The sequence below is a fragment of the Alosa alosa genome, chromosome 6 (assembly GCF_017589495.1).
Source record: "Alosa alosa isolate M-15738 ecotype Scorff River chromosome 6, AALO_Geno_1.1, whole genome shotgun sequence".
Classification (NCBI taxonomy): Eukaryota; Metazoa; Chordata; class Actinopteri; order Clupeiformes; family Clupeidae; genus Alosa; species Alosa alosa.
Genome location: NC_063194.1, coordinates 19,022,334 through 19,041,458, shown reverse-complemented (window position 1 = coordinate 19,041,458; position 19,125 = coordinate 19,022,334). Strand labels below are relative to the sequence as shown.

At 41.4% G+C, this 19,125-nt stretch overlaps 1 protein-coding gene across 3 annotated transcripts in view; it reads left to right on the top strand.

Moving 5' to 3' along the window:
- Nucleotides 1-3,917, top strand: part of LOC125296230 (cation channel sperm-associated auxiliary subunit gamma-like) — a 147,729-nt gene extending 143,812 nt beyond the window's left edge. For all 3 annotated transcript variants that reach the window (XM_048246015.1, XM_048246016.1, XM_048246014.1), the window contains 3 exons: nt 217-316; nt 567-693; nt 3,610-3,917. In XM_048246015.1, coding sequence (XP_048101972.1) covers nt 217-316; nt 567-693; nt 3,610-3,668 — 286 coding nt within the window. In that variant the 3' untranslated portion in view covers nt 3,669-3,917. The remainder of the gene's footprint in view (nt 1-216; nt 317-566; nt 694-3,609) is intronic.
- Nucleotides 3,918-19,125: the final 15,208 nt, after the last annotated feature.

Here is a 19,125-nt window from a genome sequence, read left to right as displayed (position 1 = left end):
ATAATATAATAAGTTAGTAATTACACGCACATAAGTGTATTAGTGAAACCCCACTTATTTGATTGATTGGATAGATGTTTAAAGAACTCAGGATAGCCACCTCTCACTATAGCCAAACACGCTAGAGACGCTACAAGTTCATAATTTTTTCTCTTCTTTTCATAAAATAATGGCTGTTTCTGAAAAAGAACGGTGACCAGTAATATCTCTTAACAGGGGTGTGGATATGAACACATATTGTGACTATGCACTGCGGTTTGAAATTCATGTTCATGGATTTCCACTTGATCCAACAAGAGCTCTTTATTTCATGCTGGTAGGCCTTCCTCACTCATCACACGATCCATCTTTCCAGTTAGAATTTATCTGTGTAATGCTGTGTAAAATAATTATTTAAATATAACTTTATCTAGTTGCTAGCATTGCACATTACTGATCACTTGTAGGTTTATACAAATAAACTATACATTTGGAAATAACAGTCTTGGTAGTAAATTCATATATAATGTCTCAAAAATAGTTTGGTCTGACATGTTTTTTTTATCCACTGTGACACTTCACCTCAGATGACCTTGGCCACCATAGGCGTGATTCTGTTCTGTTACATTGTGTTCCACTGTTGTGGCCCTGGACTCAAAACACTGGGGAAGGCTGCTTATCAGGCAGCCAAGGAGCAGCCCCATATTGAGAGAGGTAAGATCCGTTCATTCAACATAGTTCAGTTACAGTTAGTTCAGGTACAGGTATCCCACCCTTCGTCTCACTCGTCACGTTTTTTTTTTTTAAAGTAGCCTCAAGTATGAGTATGTGAATTTCATGAGCAGTAAATACATTAAAAATATAGCCGCAAGTGGCCATGAGGGGCCTAAGCATGTGTGGCTCTGCGACCAGTGCCGTTTCGGATACCAGCGATGCACTCACATGTGGTGGGAGTGTCAATGCAGATCAATTAGTATTCTTTTTTGTGTCAGTCCTTTCTGACTTTGGTCAGCTGGTCGTGTTACGCCAGACAGGTATATTGAGCGTTTTGATGTCATATACAGCTAATATGATTAATCTGATGAATCTGCTTGTGACATCCAAAAAAAAACATGTTCCTTCTCTTGCCAATTGGTGGCGCTATGCCAGGCATATTAATAGAACATATGAATATCATTCACAATATCTAATATTTTTAAAAGATTCAGATCAATCAGTTAAGACATTGCCAATTTCTAGCACGTTTTCCTGCTTGGCCAGGTGGTGGCGCAATGGCAGGCAGGCCCATTGGGTGTCTGGATATCATCATAATCATAATATCTATTAACCTAGAGAAGTTTCATTCATTCAAAGCATAGAACATTTCTGGCACATTTCCTGCTTGGCCAGATGGTGGCGCTAAGCTAGACTTGTGAATTACACTTGTTAATATTGTCGCAATAATGATATCCAATATTTTATAAAGTTTCAGATCAATCAGTTAAGGCATTGCTCATCTCTGGCACATTTTCTGCTTGGCCAGGTGGTGGCGCTATGCCAGGCTGGCCCATTGGGGGTCTGGATATCATCATAATCATAATATCTATTAAGTTTCAGACCGTTCATTCAATGCACTGTGACTTTATGACACATTTCCTGTTTATGTGGTGAAATATTAAAATCATAACATATTACAACATATCAAAAATCCCTTCTCAAGGAATCTGACAAACCGTCTTGGAGGAGTATGTCAAAATGTATCATTTGGCATTAGTGTAATTGCCATTCTTTCTGTTGCCAGTTGGTGGCGCTATGCCAAATATGAATTATGGGCATATGAATATCATCATTACCATGGTATTCAATGACCTGTGAAATTTAAAACATTTCAAGTGATACATGGTGAATTATGACACATTTATTGTTTACGCGGAAAGGTATTAAAATTCATAGTTTAGCCATTATGGCAAATTACAACAAATCAAAAAAAGCTTTGCAATTTAGAATCAACAGCATCTTGGAATCATATATACCAACTTTGACATGAATTGCATCAATCATCTTGGAAAAGGGCATAAAAATTGATCATTATGAAAACACTCAATTACCTCACTTCTTGTGGGCGTGGCTAATGTCATGTATATACAAAAGTTGTTTGTCTTGGGGAGGTACATACACCTAAATTTGGTGTGTGTAGCTGAAACTATATGCCAACCACGGGATGAGTCACATAGGGGGGCGCTAGCGAGTCCCTGGGCCACGCCCGGGGCCAAGCCTTTGTCCTTGAGTAGCGGGTGCAATGACTAATGTGTGTACCAAATTTCATGCATTTTCGACCATGGGAACCACCTCAAAAAAGGTAAAGTCACGCCTCTGAAAAAAAAAAGATGATGATGAAGAATCCATACAAAAGTAATAGGGCTTCGCACCTCTCGGTGCGCAAGGCCGTCTAGGCCCTGCACCGTCGGTGCTCGGGCCCAAATTACAATAAATAAAAGGATATATTTAAGCAATATGGCACGAGTGAGAGTGGGGTTGGTCATGGATATTCCCACGGGTGTTGTTCGGCCTTAGGCGCAGGCGCAGGCAACAACAGCCGTGGGAATATCCATGACCAATCCCACAATCACGAGTGCTATATTGCTTTTATACAACAATTCTACCACAAACTAAATAATCTGAAAACACCCCCATTATTGTTTAAAAATGTTCATTTCGACATCGTTCTTACGCATCAAAAAATAGTTCCCTTTTCAATAGACAGCGTCTTGGTTGCTAGGTAACCAACATTCCAGACCCCTCGTTACAGGTCTTTGTGGTTTACATTGTCTTCTTGAAAGAAATGTTGAAATCACATTCATATCTAGGTTTGCTGCATGCATGTTACAAGGACACTGGGCCATGTCATGTAAGGGACATGGTACTGCAAAAAAACGGAAACATAGTCTACATTGCAGAACCACTCAACTTTATTAATGTATAGTGAATAAATGTTACACTACTGTGCACAGCCTGACGTGACGATGCTAGCACGTTAGCAGCGGTTAGCTAATTATGCTAACGTTAGTTATCTACAAGTCTCCTTCAAGTGACTATCATATTATACACAATGCTGGCAATGCTGAGAACAATTAGCATCCTCGTTTATCTTACTTACATTGAGTTGACTGTGTGGCTTAATCCACAGATGTGGTTAAAACACTGTTTCGTTATGGTTTGCTAAGGAGTAACCCATTGCTTGAAATAGTGGAGAGCTGGGTGTCAAATCTTCGCATTGTATCGCGGAGTGATTTATTATTAGCTGTGCTGAGTCTGAGTTGAAATGTCCAGGGATATTCCAACTCATGGAACGTCTCTCGGCCAATCAGAAACAAATAAATAGTTCCATAGAACCCAATTGTTGTATAAATGTATACGAATTAATACAGATTTGATACATTCATATCACATCCATTTTGTAAAAAATAAGCATTTATGTGCTGTTAAATAATTTCTGATAATGACAGGGCAATTACAATTTTAAAAAAAATATTTATGAATATAAATTGTATGGAAAAAAAATATATATAAGTTTTCATATTCCTAAATTCTAACAAGCAACATCACATCTACAAGTTAATCACATCTTGTACTTTTACACGTGTTTTTCAGAGTCTTCTTTGCTGATGGATGAGCCTGAGCCTATGACATATACAAGGGTTCGAAGATGACATTGATAGCTGGCTCTGAATCGGATTTGGCGATGATTAGTCAGATTTTACCATATAACTGGGCCGACCCATTCCAAAGTTGGCCATTGTTGGGATCAGTTCTTACTGCACCAAAATCATCTTTGTTTGGAGATTTCAAAATGCGTTTGTATTGTTCCATAAATAGTAAAAAAGAAAAAGACATAGTACTTGATGTTGGGTGATGTGAATTGTGAATTGGGTACTTGATTACACTGATCAATACATTTATATATTGACTGACTCTGGATTGTCTTTGTATTAGCTTCACTGTTGATCATTACTACAGAATTGATTGTTGTTAATGAGTTGTTGGCTCTCCATGATGTCAGACCACTGACAGTCACTGTCACTATATTATCCGTGAATACTGTACCGTGAATTCCGTAAGTACAGAGTACACTACCGGTCAAAAGTTTGGAGTCACATAGAAATTTAAATTCCACTCCATTATAAACAGAATACCAGCTGAGATCAGTTGCATTGGTTTTAATCAGGGCAGCCGTTTTCATGTGCTTACATAATTGCAAAAGGGTTCTCGACTGTTGTAGAAAGAAATGGTTGATCTTTAATGCAATATCTACATTGCCCATTATCAACAACCATTCATCCAATGTTCCAAAGGCACATTCTGTTTACTAATCTGGTATCATTTTAAAAGGCTGAATGAGAAAACATTGGACTAAAAAAACTAAAACTAGCAGTGAAAAAAACTAGTTTTCCAAAAAAAACTAAATAAAAACGACACTGAACAATGCAAAACTAACTAGAAAATATAGCTGCAAGCAGCAATGAGGGAGCCAAGCAGACAAGCTGGAGTTGCCATGGCAACTCAATGTTGTTACATCGGACATACAGTGGCCTTTATTTTGAAATGGCTACTTCATTCACGCATTATGTGACGTGGAGCTGCGTGAAACTGTAGTACCACTTTCAGCCACTGTGCGTCGCTCGCGCGTAGCCGGCCAATTTGAAGTAATGCCCACTGTATAGCTATAAGCAGTTACATCAAGTTTCATGTCAAACAACCCAAAATTGCAGTAGGGGTTAAGTCATTTAGAGACCTCAGACCAGCCTCAGACATCATTCCGCATCACTCACGTCACGTAATGCGTGAGTCACAGGTCGGAAACCTCGAGGAGAAGGAGTTCATAAAGTCATTTAGAGACGAGTGACCGTCGCAGGAAGTGCATCATAAGACAGGGACTGTGCGTCGCTCTGTCAGTAGCCTGCCTGCTGCCCCTTCTGAAAAAGCAGGAGGCTACCTTTAAACATAATTGTTGCCGAAGGAATAGAATTCAATAACAAAATAAATCATGCATAATTAAAAATGACCTCGATTTAGGCTACATGGGTATGGCATAAGGCTTGGCTACACAGTGGTTAACGAAAATAGAAATCTGCTTACTGTTAGTGCAGGCTTTATATAAAATTCTTCAACAGAAGCCTTATGAAATAAAGGCCTTCCTCGAATGCAGGCTTGCCCAAAATAAAGGCCTGTGGTTTGCGCAGCCGACAATAAGTTGGCTAAATAACAGACCCAACACAATATGTGGTATGATGATTTTTTACGAGCAAGATGTTTTTGGTGCCCTACGGGCATTGCATTTTCTTAAATAACAATGAAATATCATCAGTAGTTCAACCATGCATATACATAATCTGATTTTAATATGTTCAGATATATAGGCTTTATTAAACATGTATTATCTATTTGGTCTGTTATGAAATAATGCATTGACTAATTTAAGCACAGCTCAGTTTTAAGACACTTAAATACATGCATGCTTAGCAGTTTGTAAAACTAGATGTACCACATAGCGGTACAAAATATGACCGCCGCTCAGTCCTGTACATACGTTCCGTGAAAATAAATCACACTTCAATTTGTCTCCATCTTTTACTCCATCCCCACTCTTGAAACTTTTTTGTGTATGCTTGTTTGGCATGCCTGAGTGTGTTTCAGCGGCTGCACAGAAAGTACCCTACTGGTGCTGAAAAGGTGAATAGATTGTAGAATAGCCAAAGAAGATGTAGAATTGTTATAAAACCTTTAAAATCTCTAAACAATCACAAGTAGGGCAGTTCATCAGTTCATCCATTGCAACTGGATTGATGAAAGGTCACTTACACCTGTAGGCTACATTGTATTTGGGAAAAGCAAAAGGTATCATAATGCATTTAATGTTATTTATTTATTTTTATTTTTTAATTAATTTATAAACAAAAACATCTTACATGCCGTTTTCAACAGCTATCAAAAACAAAGGTCATTTTTGGATGGATGGATTTTTTGTGAATGTTTCTTCTTCTACATAAGATTTTAGTCATCTTTAGTTCATGTAATACTTTATTGTCAATGCACAAATTAAGTAACAGTAGTCTGAAACGTTATTGTTAATGCACAAATTAAGTAACAGTAGCCTAGTCTGAAACGAAATGCTGTTTTACATCTAACCAGTGGTGCAAATAACTGACATGTCCAAATGGGCCTTGATGAAATGCGTCGCTAGACTGTTCATACAAATTTTAACGGACCCAAAGTTGAAGAGCTTTTGTCCGTTATTGTTAGTGCAAATATAGGCTGATTCATGTTCCTTGCATTGTTTAACTGAGGTCCATGGCTAGTCTGGCTTTCATCAGACCAAGCTCAATCTTTTAAGAAATCAAAAAATAAATAGCGGGCAGATCAGGCTGGGTTCACCCAGCCTAGTCCATAGACACCGATATTGTTTAATTTTCGATTGAGATATCCACGCTCTGGCTATTCTAAATGCAAAAATGCATCAGGGAGTTATGACAAAACGGTAACAAACAAACTAGATCCTAATAGAAAGTTGTTAGCTTCCCTAAGCTACAGGTAGGATTATAAGGTAGGCCTATTGACAACATAAATTGTCAATAGGCTATGCTGGCGACACAAATAAAATCTCCTTTGAAACCAATGGCTTCGCCTTATAGTATCAAGCGGACTTAAACTGTCATATCGTGGCGAAAAGTTGTAATAACATTCACGCAGCTCCATGAGTCAAGGAAAGCCTTGAATGAAGTAGCCACTTCTAAATGGGACCTACTACACAGTAGCTTAAGGTGTTTTGCTAAAACAGCCATAATGAAATTGAAGGTGTCATTGTTTGGATACTTCACACACACATGCTTTTTAATTTCACAGACTACAACTACCAAGCTGTAATCAAAGCACATCGATTCCCCTCTCACACCCTGCTGCACATCAGCAGACCGGTGTAACGTTGGTAAATCTTCCTTAAAACAAAATAAACAGGCGTATCTCAGTCTCACGCATGTATAGGCAAAACTGTATCAGACCGGTGTAGCGTTGGTAAATCTTCCATTGCACAGAATGATTTTTGTAGCACGATTTTGCAACAAAAATGACAGTCGAAAGATACAATTACAGTGCTGCTATCAATTTGCTTGGTATAACCGCATTTATAGTTTTCTACAAATGCAATCAATCAAATTGGCCTCCATCACTCAACCAATGCTAACGGTAACATTACCTAGGTCCTTATTGATATTATAAGATTAACGTACCTGCAGTACAAACCAAGCATGTCCGATAAACATCCTCAGATTTATTTTGGCTTCAAGAAGAAATCGGAATTACATTTCATGTGAACATCGTCCTATCCTTATTAGACGTTCTCTCCGGTAAACTACAGTCCTTGTAGGAAGCGTCCATTGTTTTGGGGGGGTGCAAATCACAAATGAGTGATAATGGGCTAGGTTGATGTGGGCCCTTGAGACCAACATACCATAAAAATTTCTTCATCCTCGGTGCCACGGTTCAGGTATTTTTTGGGTTTCGGGGGGACCAGCACGGAGGGGAAGTAGCCCCCGGGGACCAAACAAAAATTTTTCTGTAAAATGGGGCTACATACCCACCAAATTTCATGTGCCCCGGTGTTTCGGTGTCCCGGTATCGTTGATCAAAAATTCAGGAAGTAGATGACGGGGGGAATCACTATTTGACAATCACTATATGACCGCTTTTCTGGAATTGGCGTCACTTCCTGGACCCATAAGGCTGGTCTATGTAAATGACTTATTTCTGGAATTGACGTCACTTCCTGGACCCATCTGAGGCTCAGGGGACGTAGATGTAACGTAGGCACGTAGTCTGACTCGTATAATTCTTACGAGCTGCACCGAGAGATTGGTTATGTAGCCCCTTACTTTATTACCACCACGTCTACATTTACTTTTCTTAAATGTCCTAGTTGTTCGTAGATAAATGTGATTTCATATAAACAGCACTCGCCACATTCATAGCCTACTGTCAATCCATCAAAACTTCTCTGAAATGTTGTGGTCCGATGCTTTTGTTCTTATCCAGAGAATACGGTTATTTTGCTCCTGTGCGACGCTTTTACCCGCTCTGGTCGCATGCTCATTACGTAAATTATGTCACGTTAGCATTGATTTCAGAAAAAAGTTTATTACTCAGCCGGTAAGTCAGTTACGAGATTATGATGCCAATCACACAATGTTGTATTACTCTGAAAATAGAAAAAGTTTATATAAAGGCTTAAAACGCTTCAGCTGTAACATTATTTGATGTGAAAGTGGCGCCAAATTGAATGGGGTTCAATGGGATGGCTAGGTGGAACTGGTCTACTATTTAGCCTCAGATCCGCCATAGTGTCTACGCTCTCCGAACGTTCGCCTGCCCCCTTGGCTGCTTCACGTAGGCCCTATTTTTTACAATCTATGCGTAGGCCTACTGTAAAGTACCCTTGTTTTGATGATTAGCAACCTCTGACTTTCATATTTAGCATAATATGCTCTGTCCCACTGACCTCACCACATATTTTCAAAGGTGAAAGGTCACTCAGAGAAATGTTAGGATCATCACTGGACATCTGGCCAAGACCACCCAATTGTGTGAGAGACGCCTATTCATGCCAGCTTGTGCGAGGTAGCACTTCAAATGAGTAATGGTTGGAAGATGAAGGGTGTACGCCATAAACTCATGTCTGGCATGCAACTGGACGTTCTTCTTTTTTAAACAAAGAATTGATCCTTTCAATAGAAAAAAGCACTATTACACTCACTGAACACTGAGGTCATTATGTGAGACCCCTGCCTGGTAGAATTAAATGCTGCACATTAGCACAGGCACAATGCTTCTTTTTAATGATTTGTTGTACCGCTTGAAAAAATTGTAGACTTATAAGGAATGAAGTACAATCATTATTGTGGCAATACACTATGTATATTTTGTGGCAAGTCACAATTATACAATGATTGGTCAAAATTGCCCACTATGTAACACAGCCTAATGTAGTTTTGTTTTCTGGCCTTTTTGATGTTAGAGAGGGTTGAATGGGAATCTTTGCTGATATAATAACCAGGCCATCACCGACGAGTGAACATCCTGAGGGGGGCAGTGTTTAGACAGAAATGAGCCATCGATCAGTGCACTGATTGCAACAAACCTGGTGGTGTCCCTCAAACAGTGTATAGTGAGTATGTGTTAGGCAGTCATTCCAATGACATGTTAGCCATCGGTAAGAGATGGTCATCTGTGTCTCGTAATCAAAAGGCACTCAACTGTCTTACTTCTGTGACTCTTACCCCACTGTTCTCTGCGATAGGCTAATGATGATGAGAAAATAATGATAATGAGTAATAAATGTCTGTGAGCAGCTAAGCAGCTCCACAAATCCAGATTTTAAGGGTATCAGAGACTTTCTTTTGACTTGATCCCCACATGGATAGCTTGGACCATCTCCATATAGCAGGTCCATTGTTAATCATTGGGGCGACATTACAAATTGGAGGCAGCCCCAACAGTGAAGGGAGTGAAAAACTCAGTGTGAGGTCTCTGTGTCGGCTGTGATGCTTTTACTCACGGCTGACTGATCTAAGCTTCCTCCTCTCTCTCTCTCTCTCTCTCTCTCTCTCTCTCTCTCTCTCTCTCTCTCTCTCTCTCTCTCTCTCTCTCTCTCTCTCTCTCTCTCTCTCTCTCTCTCTCTCTCTCTCTTCTCAGTCAGTCTCTCCCTGTTTTTTATGTGAAAGAATCAAATAGTTGATGGGATAAAAGGGACACAACTCAGGAAATCTTTTCTGTTTGACCCAAGTTGTTGGTGCTGTGCCCGGCAACACTCCAGGATGACCAGGCTTTTTAGAACTGCCTGATAGGCTCAGCGGGTGCACAGTGGGTCATTAATGGGATAAGCATTTAATCTTCACATTGATAAAGAAAATAAACCCTGCGGCTACAGAGCCGCATCAGAACCCAGCTCTGGCCCCCTCTTCTCAACCACAGGATTCATAGGCAGGGGTTTGTAGGCTACATGAGGAAAAAATGTGAACGTTGTTGAAAAAATATCAAGCGAGTAACCTATCCTTTGATATAGGCCTAAACTACATATTTGAACATACTAAGCCTACTACTAATATGCTTTGTAATATACAATTATATCCATGTTTTGTGAAGGTTTGTTCCATAAAGCATCATTTAGAAATATGATGTATGGCCACTTGGCTCTATATAAAATGTCCAGGAACTGTTAAGCCATTTTGTCCATTATCTTATGTAGCATTAGGCATTCTTTTAAGACCTTCACATGCTAAGACAGCATCTCGGGTCTCTCAAGAGGACCACAAGTGCATGTGGAATTCTTTTTCCTTTTCTTTCCTTTTCTTTCTTTCTTAGTTTTTTCATAAGTTCCTTAGTCCTTGCCATGGCAAAGTGTTGCCCTGGTATGCAGCCTCTATTGATGAACACTCACATGCATGAGAACTGCATTTGTAATGAATCCCTCACAAGCTCTTCATTGCTCTCTCATAGCCAATCAAATCATCATTGTTGAAGGGCCCTCATAGTTTTGCTCTCCTATATTAGGGCTGACAGATTTATTTGTTCTTTTTTTTTTTTTCAAGAAACAAATTATTCTGGATATCTGTGGAATTGTAGTAAAAATGCCAAAACTTGTTTGCATATAATATGTGTAGTGTATACATCAGTGACCCACTCTGAAATCACATACACTTTTTATACAAACAATTTTTTTCTGATAGTCACTTTGTGTTTATCATGGCAAGGGGTCTTCTACTGGGATTCAGCTCTGGCCTGCCAACACAGCTGTGTGTTCTGCTAGAATATAGAGCCTAGCCTAGGCAGTAAGCAGTATATTATGTATGTACAGTGTAACAGAATCCTAAAGCTCCCTGAATGAATATAGTTGTAAAACATGCAGTCGTATTACAAACTTCTTTTTCTTTTTGCCTACCTGAGACTTACAGACATATTGCATTTTGTGGCTGAGGTTGAGGCTATGGGGGGGTCGAAATAAAACAGGTTATTGGTGTATTTGTTGAAATAAAGCAGAGGTTTACTTTGCCCTTTTCTCCTACAATGGGCTTCAGCAAGGTGTGCTGCATTGCCAGAGTCTTTGAGGAAAGCTATGAACGAAACCAGCAATCTACTGCAGCACATTGTCAGTGCAGGTATGTAACTTAACATAGTCTGATCTAGTCACAACAAGGCCAAAGGTTGCAAGGTCAGAGGTTACTAATAGTATCTGCACTGTCTTTGAAATGCAGTCTGCTTTCTTCATCTGTTGGGAATAGGCAAATTATTGGTCATCTGTTGAAGAGCAAGGGCAAAAGAGTTCTTCACTTGCTCCCTAAACTTCAGATGTAGACCTCACAGACTTTGACTTTGACATTGTCCATGAGAGATCCTACACCACCACCGGATGTATTGAAAGTCCATGGATGTATATCGTGTATGCATATGTACTGAATCTCGTTCTGACATTGAACATGCCCATCATCCATACACACACAGACTGTGGTCTATAAGTACACTGTGAAGTTTAAGACGTTTAAGCTTGTGACCGGGTAAGTGGAGCGGGCGCACAAAGTCAGAGAGACACAGACCAGAGAACATGTCCGAAACTCAATCACGGTAACAAAAGAGTCTGTGAGGTCCAGTGATTTGGCTCGAGTAAGCTGTTAGAGATATGACCCAGGCTGTACCAGTGTGCGTGTTTGAAAAATATGTTGGGGTTTTTTTTTTTTTTTTTTTGCAAGCACGTATGTTTTGCCAGAAATCAAGCTGAAATAGTTGATGAACAAGCCCTTGCAGGAAGCAAATGGAAGTTGTACTTTAAAAAGGAAACGGCATGAATGGTGCTGGATTTGTCTACTTTCCTCTCGTGAAAAGGTTATGATCCAGACGCACATCAGTGGTAGGAGAGGGAAAGGGTTGACACACACTGACAGAAAATAGAGAAAAAGACCATGACTCTGAAAGCACCTTCTCAGAATTATCATGACCTCTTTCAAATGTGTATTGTAACATTTTCCTTATTTTTGTAAAGATGTACCAGTATTATTATTATGGCTTTTGGAAAGTATGTGTTTCCTCAGCATACAAAACAACACTTTAACATTGCTGTTTGTCCTTTAAGCTAGTACACATTATATCTACAGTTGCATTAGAAATATTCAGTTCATTACATAAAGACATGGGTTATGATAGCATGGGTAGTTATTAAAATAAATATTGTGGCGTACTTGGAGAAAAGAGGAGTCTTTTATTATGGAGGTTTGATCCTAATTGCCTTCATTTAGTTACTTCAAACTCTTGTCTGACTCTCTGATGTGTAAATTATGTCTTAGCTCTGATCTCCTGTTTGCCAAGGTTTTGTTTAAGTAGATTTATATCTGAAATAGCTGTCTTAAATGAGCTATACGCAAATGTAATCTTACCATCACTGAATAATTCTGGATTGTTGTGGGTTTTGAGTCTTGTGTGGTCACAAAATCAGCTGCCATGCAATTCCAAGTTAATGCTTGACCTTTTTGTGTATGCGTGTATGTATATGTGTGTGTGAATGCCTGTGTCTCTCCACATCCGTGTGTTGTTGTGCACCTCTGTGTGCTTGTGTCTGTATGTGCTCTGACTGCACTGGTGCTTCAGTCTCTGTGTAGCTGAACCCTTGAGCCAGATATAGACTGCTGAGGGGGTGTTGGAGAAGTGCAGCTGTGGGCTGAGCTGGGCGCGCTCAGTGGTAATGGTCAAAGATGATGATGATAATTACGAGAGTGTTGGAGTCACTTCTGCAGGTTCGATGGACTCTCTGACCTGCTTCAGAAAGCTGTTTTGGAATGAGAGCGGGAGAAAATAATGAGAAATTGAGATGGAATTGGGTCATTATTGCAATAGAAACATGGGAAGCTGATGGGTAAGATAATAGTGGGCTTGCAGGTCCCCATCTCTATCTCTGTTTCTCCATACCTCTTCACTTTGCTGCTCAGTGTTGCATTACCTATGTCTCTGCATCACTTTCTGCCCCCCCCGCCCTTGTTTCTTTCTGTCTTCATCACAAACATAGGCTGTCACACTTTGCACTTGTCTGTCATTGCATTTCCTGTAAGTGAAAGGCCGTTTAGGCCGCTCACCCCTGCCCAGCCTAATACTCATCACACTCTCCGTGAGAGAGCAGTCACAACAGCATGGCACACCAGGGATCACAAGGTTTTGGTTGTACCTTGTCCACACTGTGCAAACGGACAAAAGATGTGGATGTACAGTAAATGGTCATAATTAATTAACCTTGCCAATGCAGAATTCCATGTAGGACTGTCTCATTTCGATATGTTGCAAATTTTGAACCCTGTCAAACTTCTGGATTAGGTCTAATGCGTAAGGTCTGCTTTTTGAACCTGCAATTTACTAATTTCAGTCTTTGTAAATGATTTCCAAAATTATACCAGATAGAGACTACAGAGGATGTCCCCTGACCACTGGAACACTGCAGGTCCAAGGGAGAGATTACAATGGTCAGGAAGTTAAAATGTGATGGAACCTCAACTGGTCATTGGAGTTGAATGTGAAACCATCAGTTTGACAGATCCATTCAAAGTTCAGAGTCAAGGCATTTCACCTCAAACCTGATTGCCAATCTAACATGTCACAGAAACTACACATTTTGGTCCACAGAAATTGTAGGGTAGAGAAGAGCCAGTTATTATTATGGTCTTTAATGAACCTGTGACTTCACTGCCTTGGTAGCAGACTATAGTAAAGTGAAGTTATTGGAGATATGAGATGCTGTTTTCCTCACTGTCAGCATTGGAAAAGAGTGAGTAAGGAGCCTCGGGAAATGAGCCCCTCGTCTGGCACACTTTCTCATTCTGGTTAGAATGCCCAGAGTGTACCTGTAAAACAAGCAGTGGTGTGACCTTAAGCTTTTACGAAAGCAACTGTTGGGACAAGTGTAAAGAAGTCCATGTGTGTCCAAGTCCAAGTGTGTATGTGAGTGTCTGTCTACAGTATGTGTGTGTGTGTGAGAAAGAGTGTGTGTATGGGTAACAGTGCACTTTTCTGCTCTTTGGTGGTGTTTATGCTCAGGCATTGTACTACAACATTTTCTTTGGCTTTCAACTTGAGATTCACCACAAGCAAGACGCAGCTTGCCAACACAAGTGTTTCCTCAGCTGGAGGATAACCTCCACCATATCTCTCCCTTTCTCTCTTTCTTCCTCTCTCTCCTCTCACAGTGTCTGGGTTCTTTGCTTGATTGCTTGCACTTTCATTGTTCTCTCTCTCTCTCTACCATTCTTTACCATTCTTTCCAGTCGGTGTCCTTCATTTTCAGATCTGCCTTACTCCTTTCTTTTGTTTCCTCTTTCTCTGAACTTCTATCTTTCTCTTCCTCTCTTCATTAATAAGTGACTTGCAGGCCATTTGTTCATGTGCTGTTGCTGGGTTAGACTCAAAGAGCTGTCAGGATGGAGGAGGAAAAGAAAATACATTCTCTTGTAATCAAGCTCATCCAGGAAATTGTCCTTATTACAAATCTAATGACCTCAGCAGCAATCAGAACGAGATCGCATTCATGCATGCAAAATGCCTTATATGTCAGGGCTGGTTCTACCTCTGTAGTGTTTACATAGTAATGTACAGCAATTAAATAAACAGATTGTGTGGTTATGTGGAGAATGCAGATAAGGAGGGACTTGGTAAAGTCTGGATCTTTTTAATCACCCTCTTTAAGACTGGTGAGCCAAAAAAGTGTTCAGTAAAAAAGTTTATTCATTGAAAATATGACTTATAAGTACTTCTATAAAAAATATACGCATGTTGAATGGGGGGAGAAGGCCATTAATTTCTGGACTAACATGCCAGTGGGTGTACGCTCATAAGGAGTGTGTTTGTCAGTCAGTCCTGGCTGGACATCAAAGCCCAGTCGGCACGGAAAGGTCAACGGTGAGGGGGACTTGACCCCTGAGTGCGGTATACTTCACATCTGTACAGCAGCTTTCCGAGACCGGACACCTCTCAGGGACACTCTTGCCCACGGTTCCTCAGTTGTATCCAAGCACTGGTTTAAGAGGATTGATTGATGTGTGTTCTGTTGTCGTTTGTTGTTCTTACATGGAGACCGTTTTTAGGCTAAATTTGTGGCTGAAGCTCATATAATTTTCAGCTGATTACTCAGAGTTTGCCTTCTAGCCTAAATTGATAACATTGGGCTTGTAGTAAGCAGTGTTTTGTTGACTTTTGCAGTCAGGCAGGGGAGACTATATCGCTAATTGCTTTTATCTATTGACTGAAGAATATGCAAAATCCAGGTGATCCAAGACTCCAGGAATGGAGTATGCCATCTATTTTCTGAACCTGGACTAACCATCACTGCCTGGAAATGTTAGTCAGCCATTGTAGCCTCCCTCTTGGCAGAGCTGAGTCCTTGCATTAAATTGGCTGAGCTTCTCTGCCGCCTTTAGATCTGTGGTTTGTCAAGAGCAGCCGTCTCACTTTGTCTCAATTTTCCTGGTCCCGTGTCAGTTCCGTGTCTCAGCTCAGTCATGGTAGATCGTGATCTATCACATGTGATGGCAGCTCCTGGACCAGTGTGTTTGGCAAAGCGCACTGTACACATGCACGCAAACATGTTGGCTCTTTCCCCCTGTTCACCCCTCTGTCCTCTCTTACTCCCTTTCTCTCCATCCCTCTCTCTCTCTCTCTTTCCATCTCATCTAAGAGTTTTGAGTGAAAGAGTGCTACGTGGCAACACCGGAGGAAAAAAGCTAAAGCAAGAGGCGCGAGACAAGCAAAAGGGGGTGACGGCACTGGCTTTTGAAGTATGCCTCCAGACAAGGAAAGGGAAAAAAAGAAACATAAAGAGTAGGTGTGGGTTTGAAAAGGTTGGAGGTGGTGGTGGGGCGGCAGAAATCACCTGCCATAAAGAGGTCCAGAGGCTTGAGTAAGCGGTGAGCTATTTGTTCTGGTGCCTGTGTGGTTATGGGTCCTCAGGGACGGGCCCCCACCGGGCCCCTCTGTGAGATGCGATCAGTGGGGATCACGCCACGGCCCGGCCCGGAGGTGGAACTAATGGGCCCAAGTGTTCACAGACATTGCTGAGGACCAGATGCTGCACTGAGGGCCTGGAATTTTCACACCACAGCCCCCAGAGAGAATGAGAGAGAGAGAAGAGGGGAAAAGAGAGAGAGATTGAACATCAATGAAAGAGATAGCTTACCGACATGCAAACCACCTAGATGCTTGAATTATTTTTCAATTAGTCAGGCTTACCTATCTGTGTTCACACATGTTTATTATATGGGATGATATATATCATAGACATAGGAACTTGATATAGAAAATATATTTACCCAGCTTAGACTTTCCCCTCACATGCTCACATACACTGAGACACACAGGCACACAGTTTTTTTTTTTTTGTCGCTTTTTTTCACTGACATGTGCACGAGAGGGGTGAAGCACACCAATAAATTTGGCTCTAGCTAATGTGTATCTCTTCCATATGATGTGCCTGTCCCTGTAAAAGTCACGCACACGCATCTTCGCGCATTGGGTCTCGGCTATTACTGACTCCTTTGTCAACCTTATGAATCTGACGTCTTATTTGAAGAGCTTAATGATTACCATACCGCTGTTGCAGTTGCTGCGTCGTAAATCCCTCATAGGTGACAGCATGATTAAAATGTGGGTCACTCTGAGCTAGAGGACGATAGTGAGGGGTGATGACCTGAGTAATGAGGTGAAGTCCAGTTTGCAGTCATTTCTTTGTCACAGGTCAGTGACTTCAATTCCACAAAAACACCTCCAGAAGCCAAATCCTGCAGATGTTATTATTTCATCTGTTCAATCGTTTGACAGCACAAATGGTACGGCCATGATTGATTACTTGTGTACAGATGCTTCAAAGCTCTTGTAATGCAGGCTACCGTAGATCTTTTGGGGCACAACGAAAGTGTGCAACTGTCCAGAAATATGGAGCTGCATGATCTCTGTGTTTTCTATGTTGAGACGAGAGCTGAGCGCTGCCTTACTGGCTGGTCTAGAGCAGGGCACAGAGCCAATTCTGGGCAAGGCTTTGCCTGCTTCTTGCTTTAATTTGGCTTTGATATGCCTACATTGTTTTCCCCTCCTCGTCATCCCCCTACATTTGTTTCATTTTTACAGACTCCAGGTCAGTGTTTCCACATAAACAAGACTCTACAATGGTGTTTGGCAATGTCATCTGGCAGGATTTGAAATATTTCGATACTGGGCTTTTGGCTCGGCCAAGCTCGGGTCAAGAGTCAGTTTATAAGCTTAACGTAAAATGCTTTATGGCACTTAGAAAGTCTAGAGACACAGACTTTCGTTCCATGTGGAACTGCAAAACTGGAGTGAATTAACGTAAAATTTTGAAGGGGAAAAAAAGTCTACTACTTGGACAGATGTTAATGACTTTAATGCATAAATTACTCCCATGAGGTGCTCTGTACTGAAAACATTTACATTTGGCAGAGCTGTGGCACAGCTCGCTGTTGGGCGACCAGCTTTTCTATGAAATGCAGTCTAAAAGCAAGCTTCTGAATGGTGTGGGGGAATAAATCTAATCCCATGTGAAGTGTGTCTGGACATCCCTGGAATCTTCATCTATCTGGAGCGGAAAGCTTGGATCCCAGATAGTGACGCCACCCTTTCCTACCTCCCCACATTCCTCTTGATGACTTCCGCAGGTTTCCATGAGGATCAGAGAACAAAGTGGCCCAACACACATCCTCCATGAGAGGGGACCGGGACAAGCCCGACTCCCATGTCTCCACTCTGAGGAGATTTCAGAGGACCAGAAGTGGTCCGGCAGAATCCAGGTGGCAGTCCCTCAGAAGTTCATTTCAAGAGGCCAGTTTGATGCAACAAAAGCAGCTCAGAGAGAAAGGAAGAGGAGAGGAGAGGAGAATGAAGGATGTCAGTGCTCATCTGTGGTTTTCATCCCACTCAGACACTTGTTTGCCAAAAAACACCCACATCTGCACACACACACACACACACATAAGGTGTCAGAGAGAGAGACTGCACACACACACACACACAAACAGAGAGAAAGAAAGTGAGAGTGTTCTGAGTATGTTCTTTCAGATACTCGTACGTTGTGTGTATGTTTGAAATGGCTATCATCTGCATCTTTGATTCGGAGAACATTCTTCACTGTGTGGTAATGTTTCAGGAACACACACACATACAGAGGGAGAGAGAGAGAGGTTCTGCTGGGTCCCTGGGCTGGAGAACATCTCTCGCTTTGTGGTAATGCTTCAGGCACACAATCCAGACTAACTGCTGTGTACTCAGAGGATGTGGCTCTCAGCTCCTCCTTTTTGTTTCTCTGTGAAATCCCATCAGGAAATGTGGAAGAACACACACACACACTCCCAAAACAGAACGGCAGTGGTCCAGGCACTGTCACTCTGAGGGCCTTGTGTAAATGTCCCACTGTGTGCTTCTTTATGTGTCTGTCGTACTTGTTTACTCAAAGTCGTTTACACAGTGTGTACGGCATGCTTGGTTGTAGTTATGAGTTGGTGGGTACATGCATCATAATTTTCCAGGTTGCATAGCTGACGTGTGTGTGTGTGTGTAAATTATGTGTGTCTAACAGAGAGATAAGAGTGTGAGAGAGAGAGAGAGAGTGTGTGTGTGTGTGTGTGTAGAAGGGCATCCCTCAGCTCTTTCATGAGGAGAATCTGCTCACTGTCCACTGACAAAGCCTGCCATTTCCTACACACACACACACACACACGTCATCATTTCTCTGGAATGTTTATCTCTTTCTGTCCTCTGTCACAGGGGTGACAGAAACATATGGGAACTATTACTACATCCTTATTTCTCTTTCTCTCTCTCTCTCTCTCTCACACACACACACACACACTTGCACACACAAATACACATGCACACATGACACAGCCAAGTGTAAGGGTGTGACAGTGGATCATTGTGTCATCCGGCTCTCCACTCCGCTCCACCCCTGAAACACTAATGACAGTCATCAGTGAGCCTCCTGTCAGCCTGCTGTCACAGAGATACTGCAGAGCTCATATGGGTGTCCAGGCAGGGCAGAGCCCTGAAGTCGCGATATGATGGAAGCAGACACATCACTCCACAGTG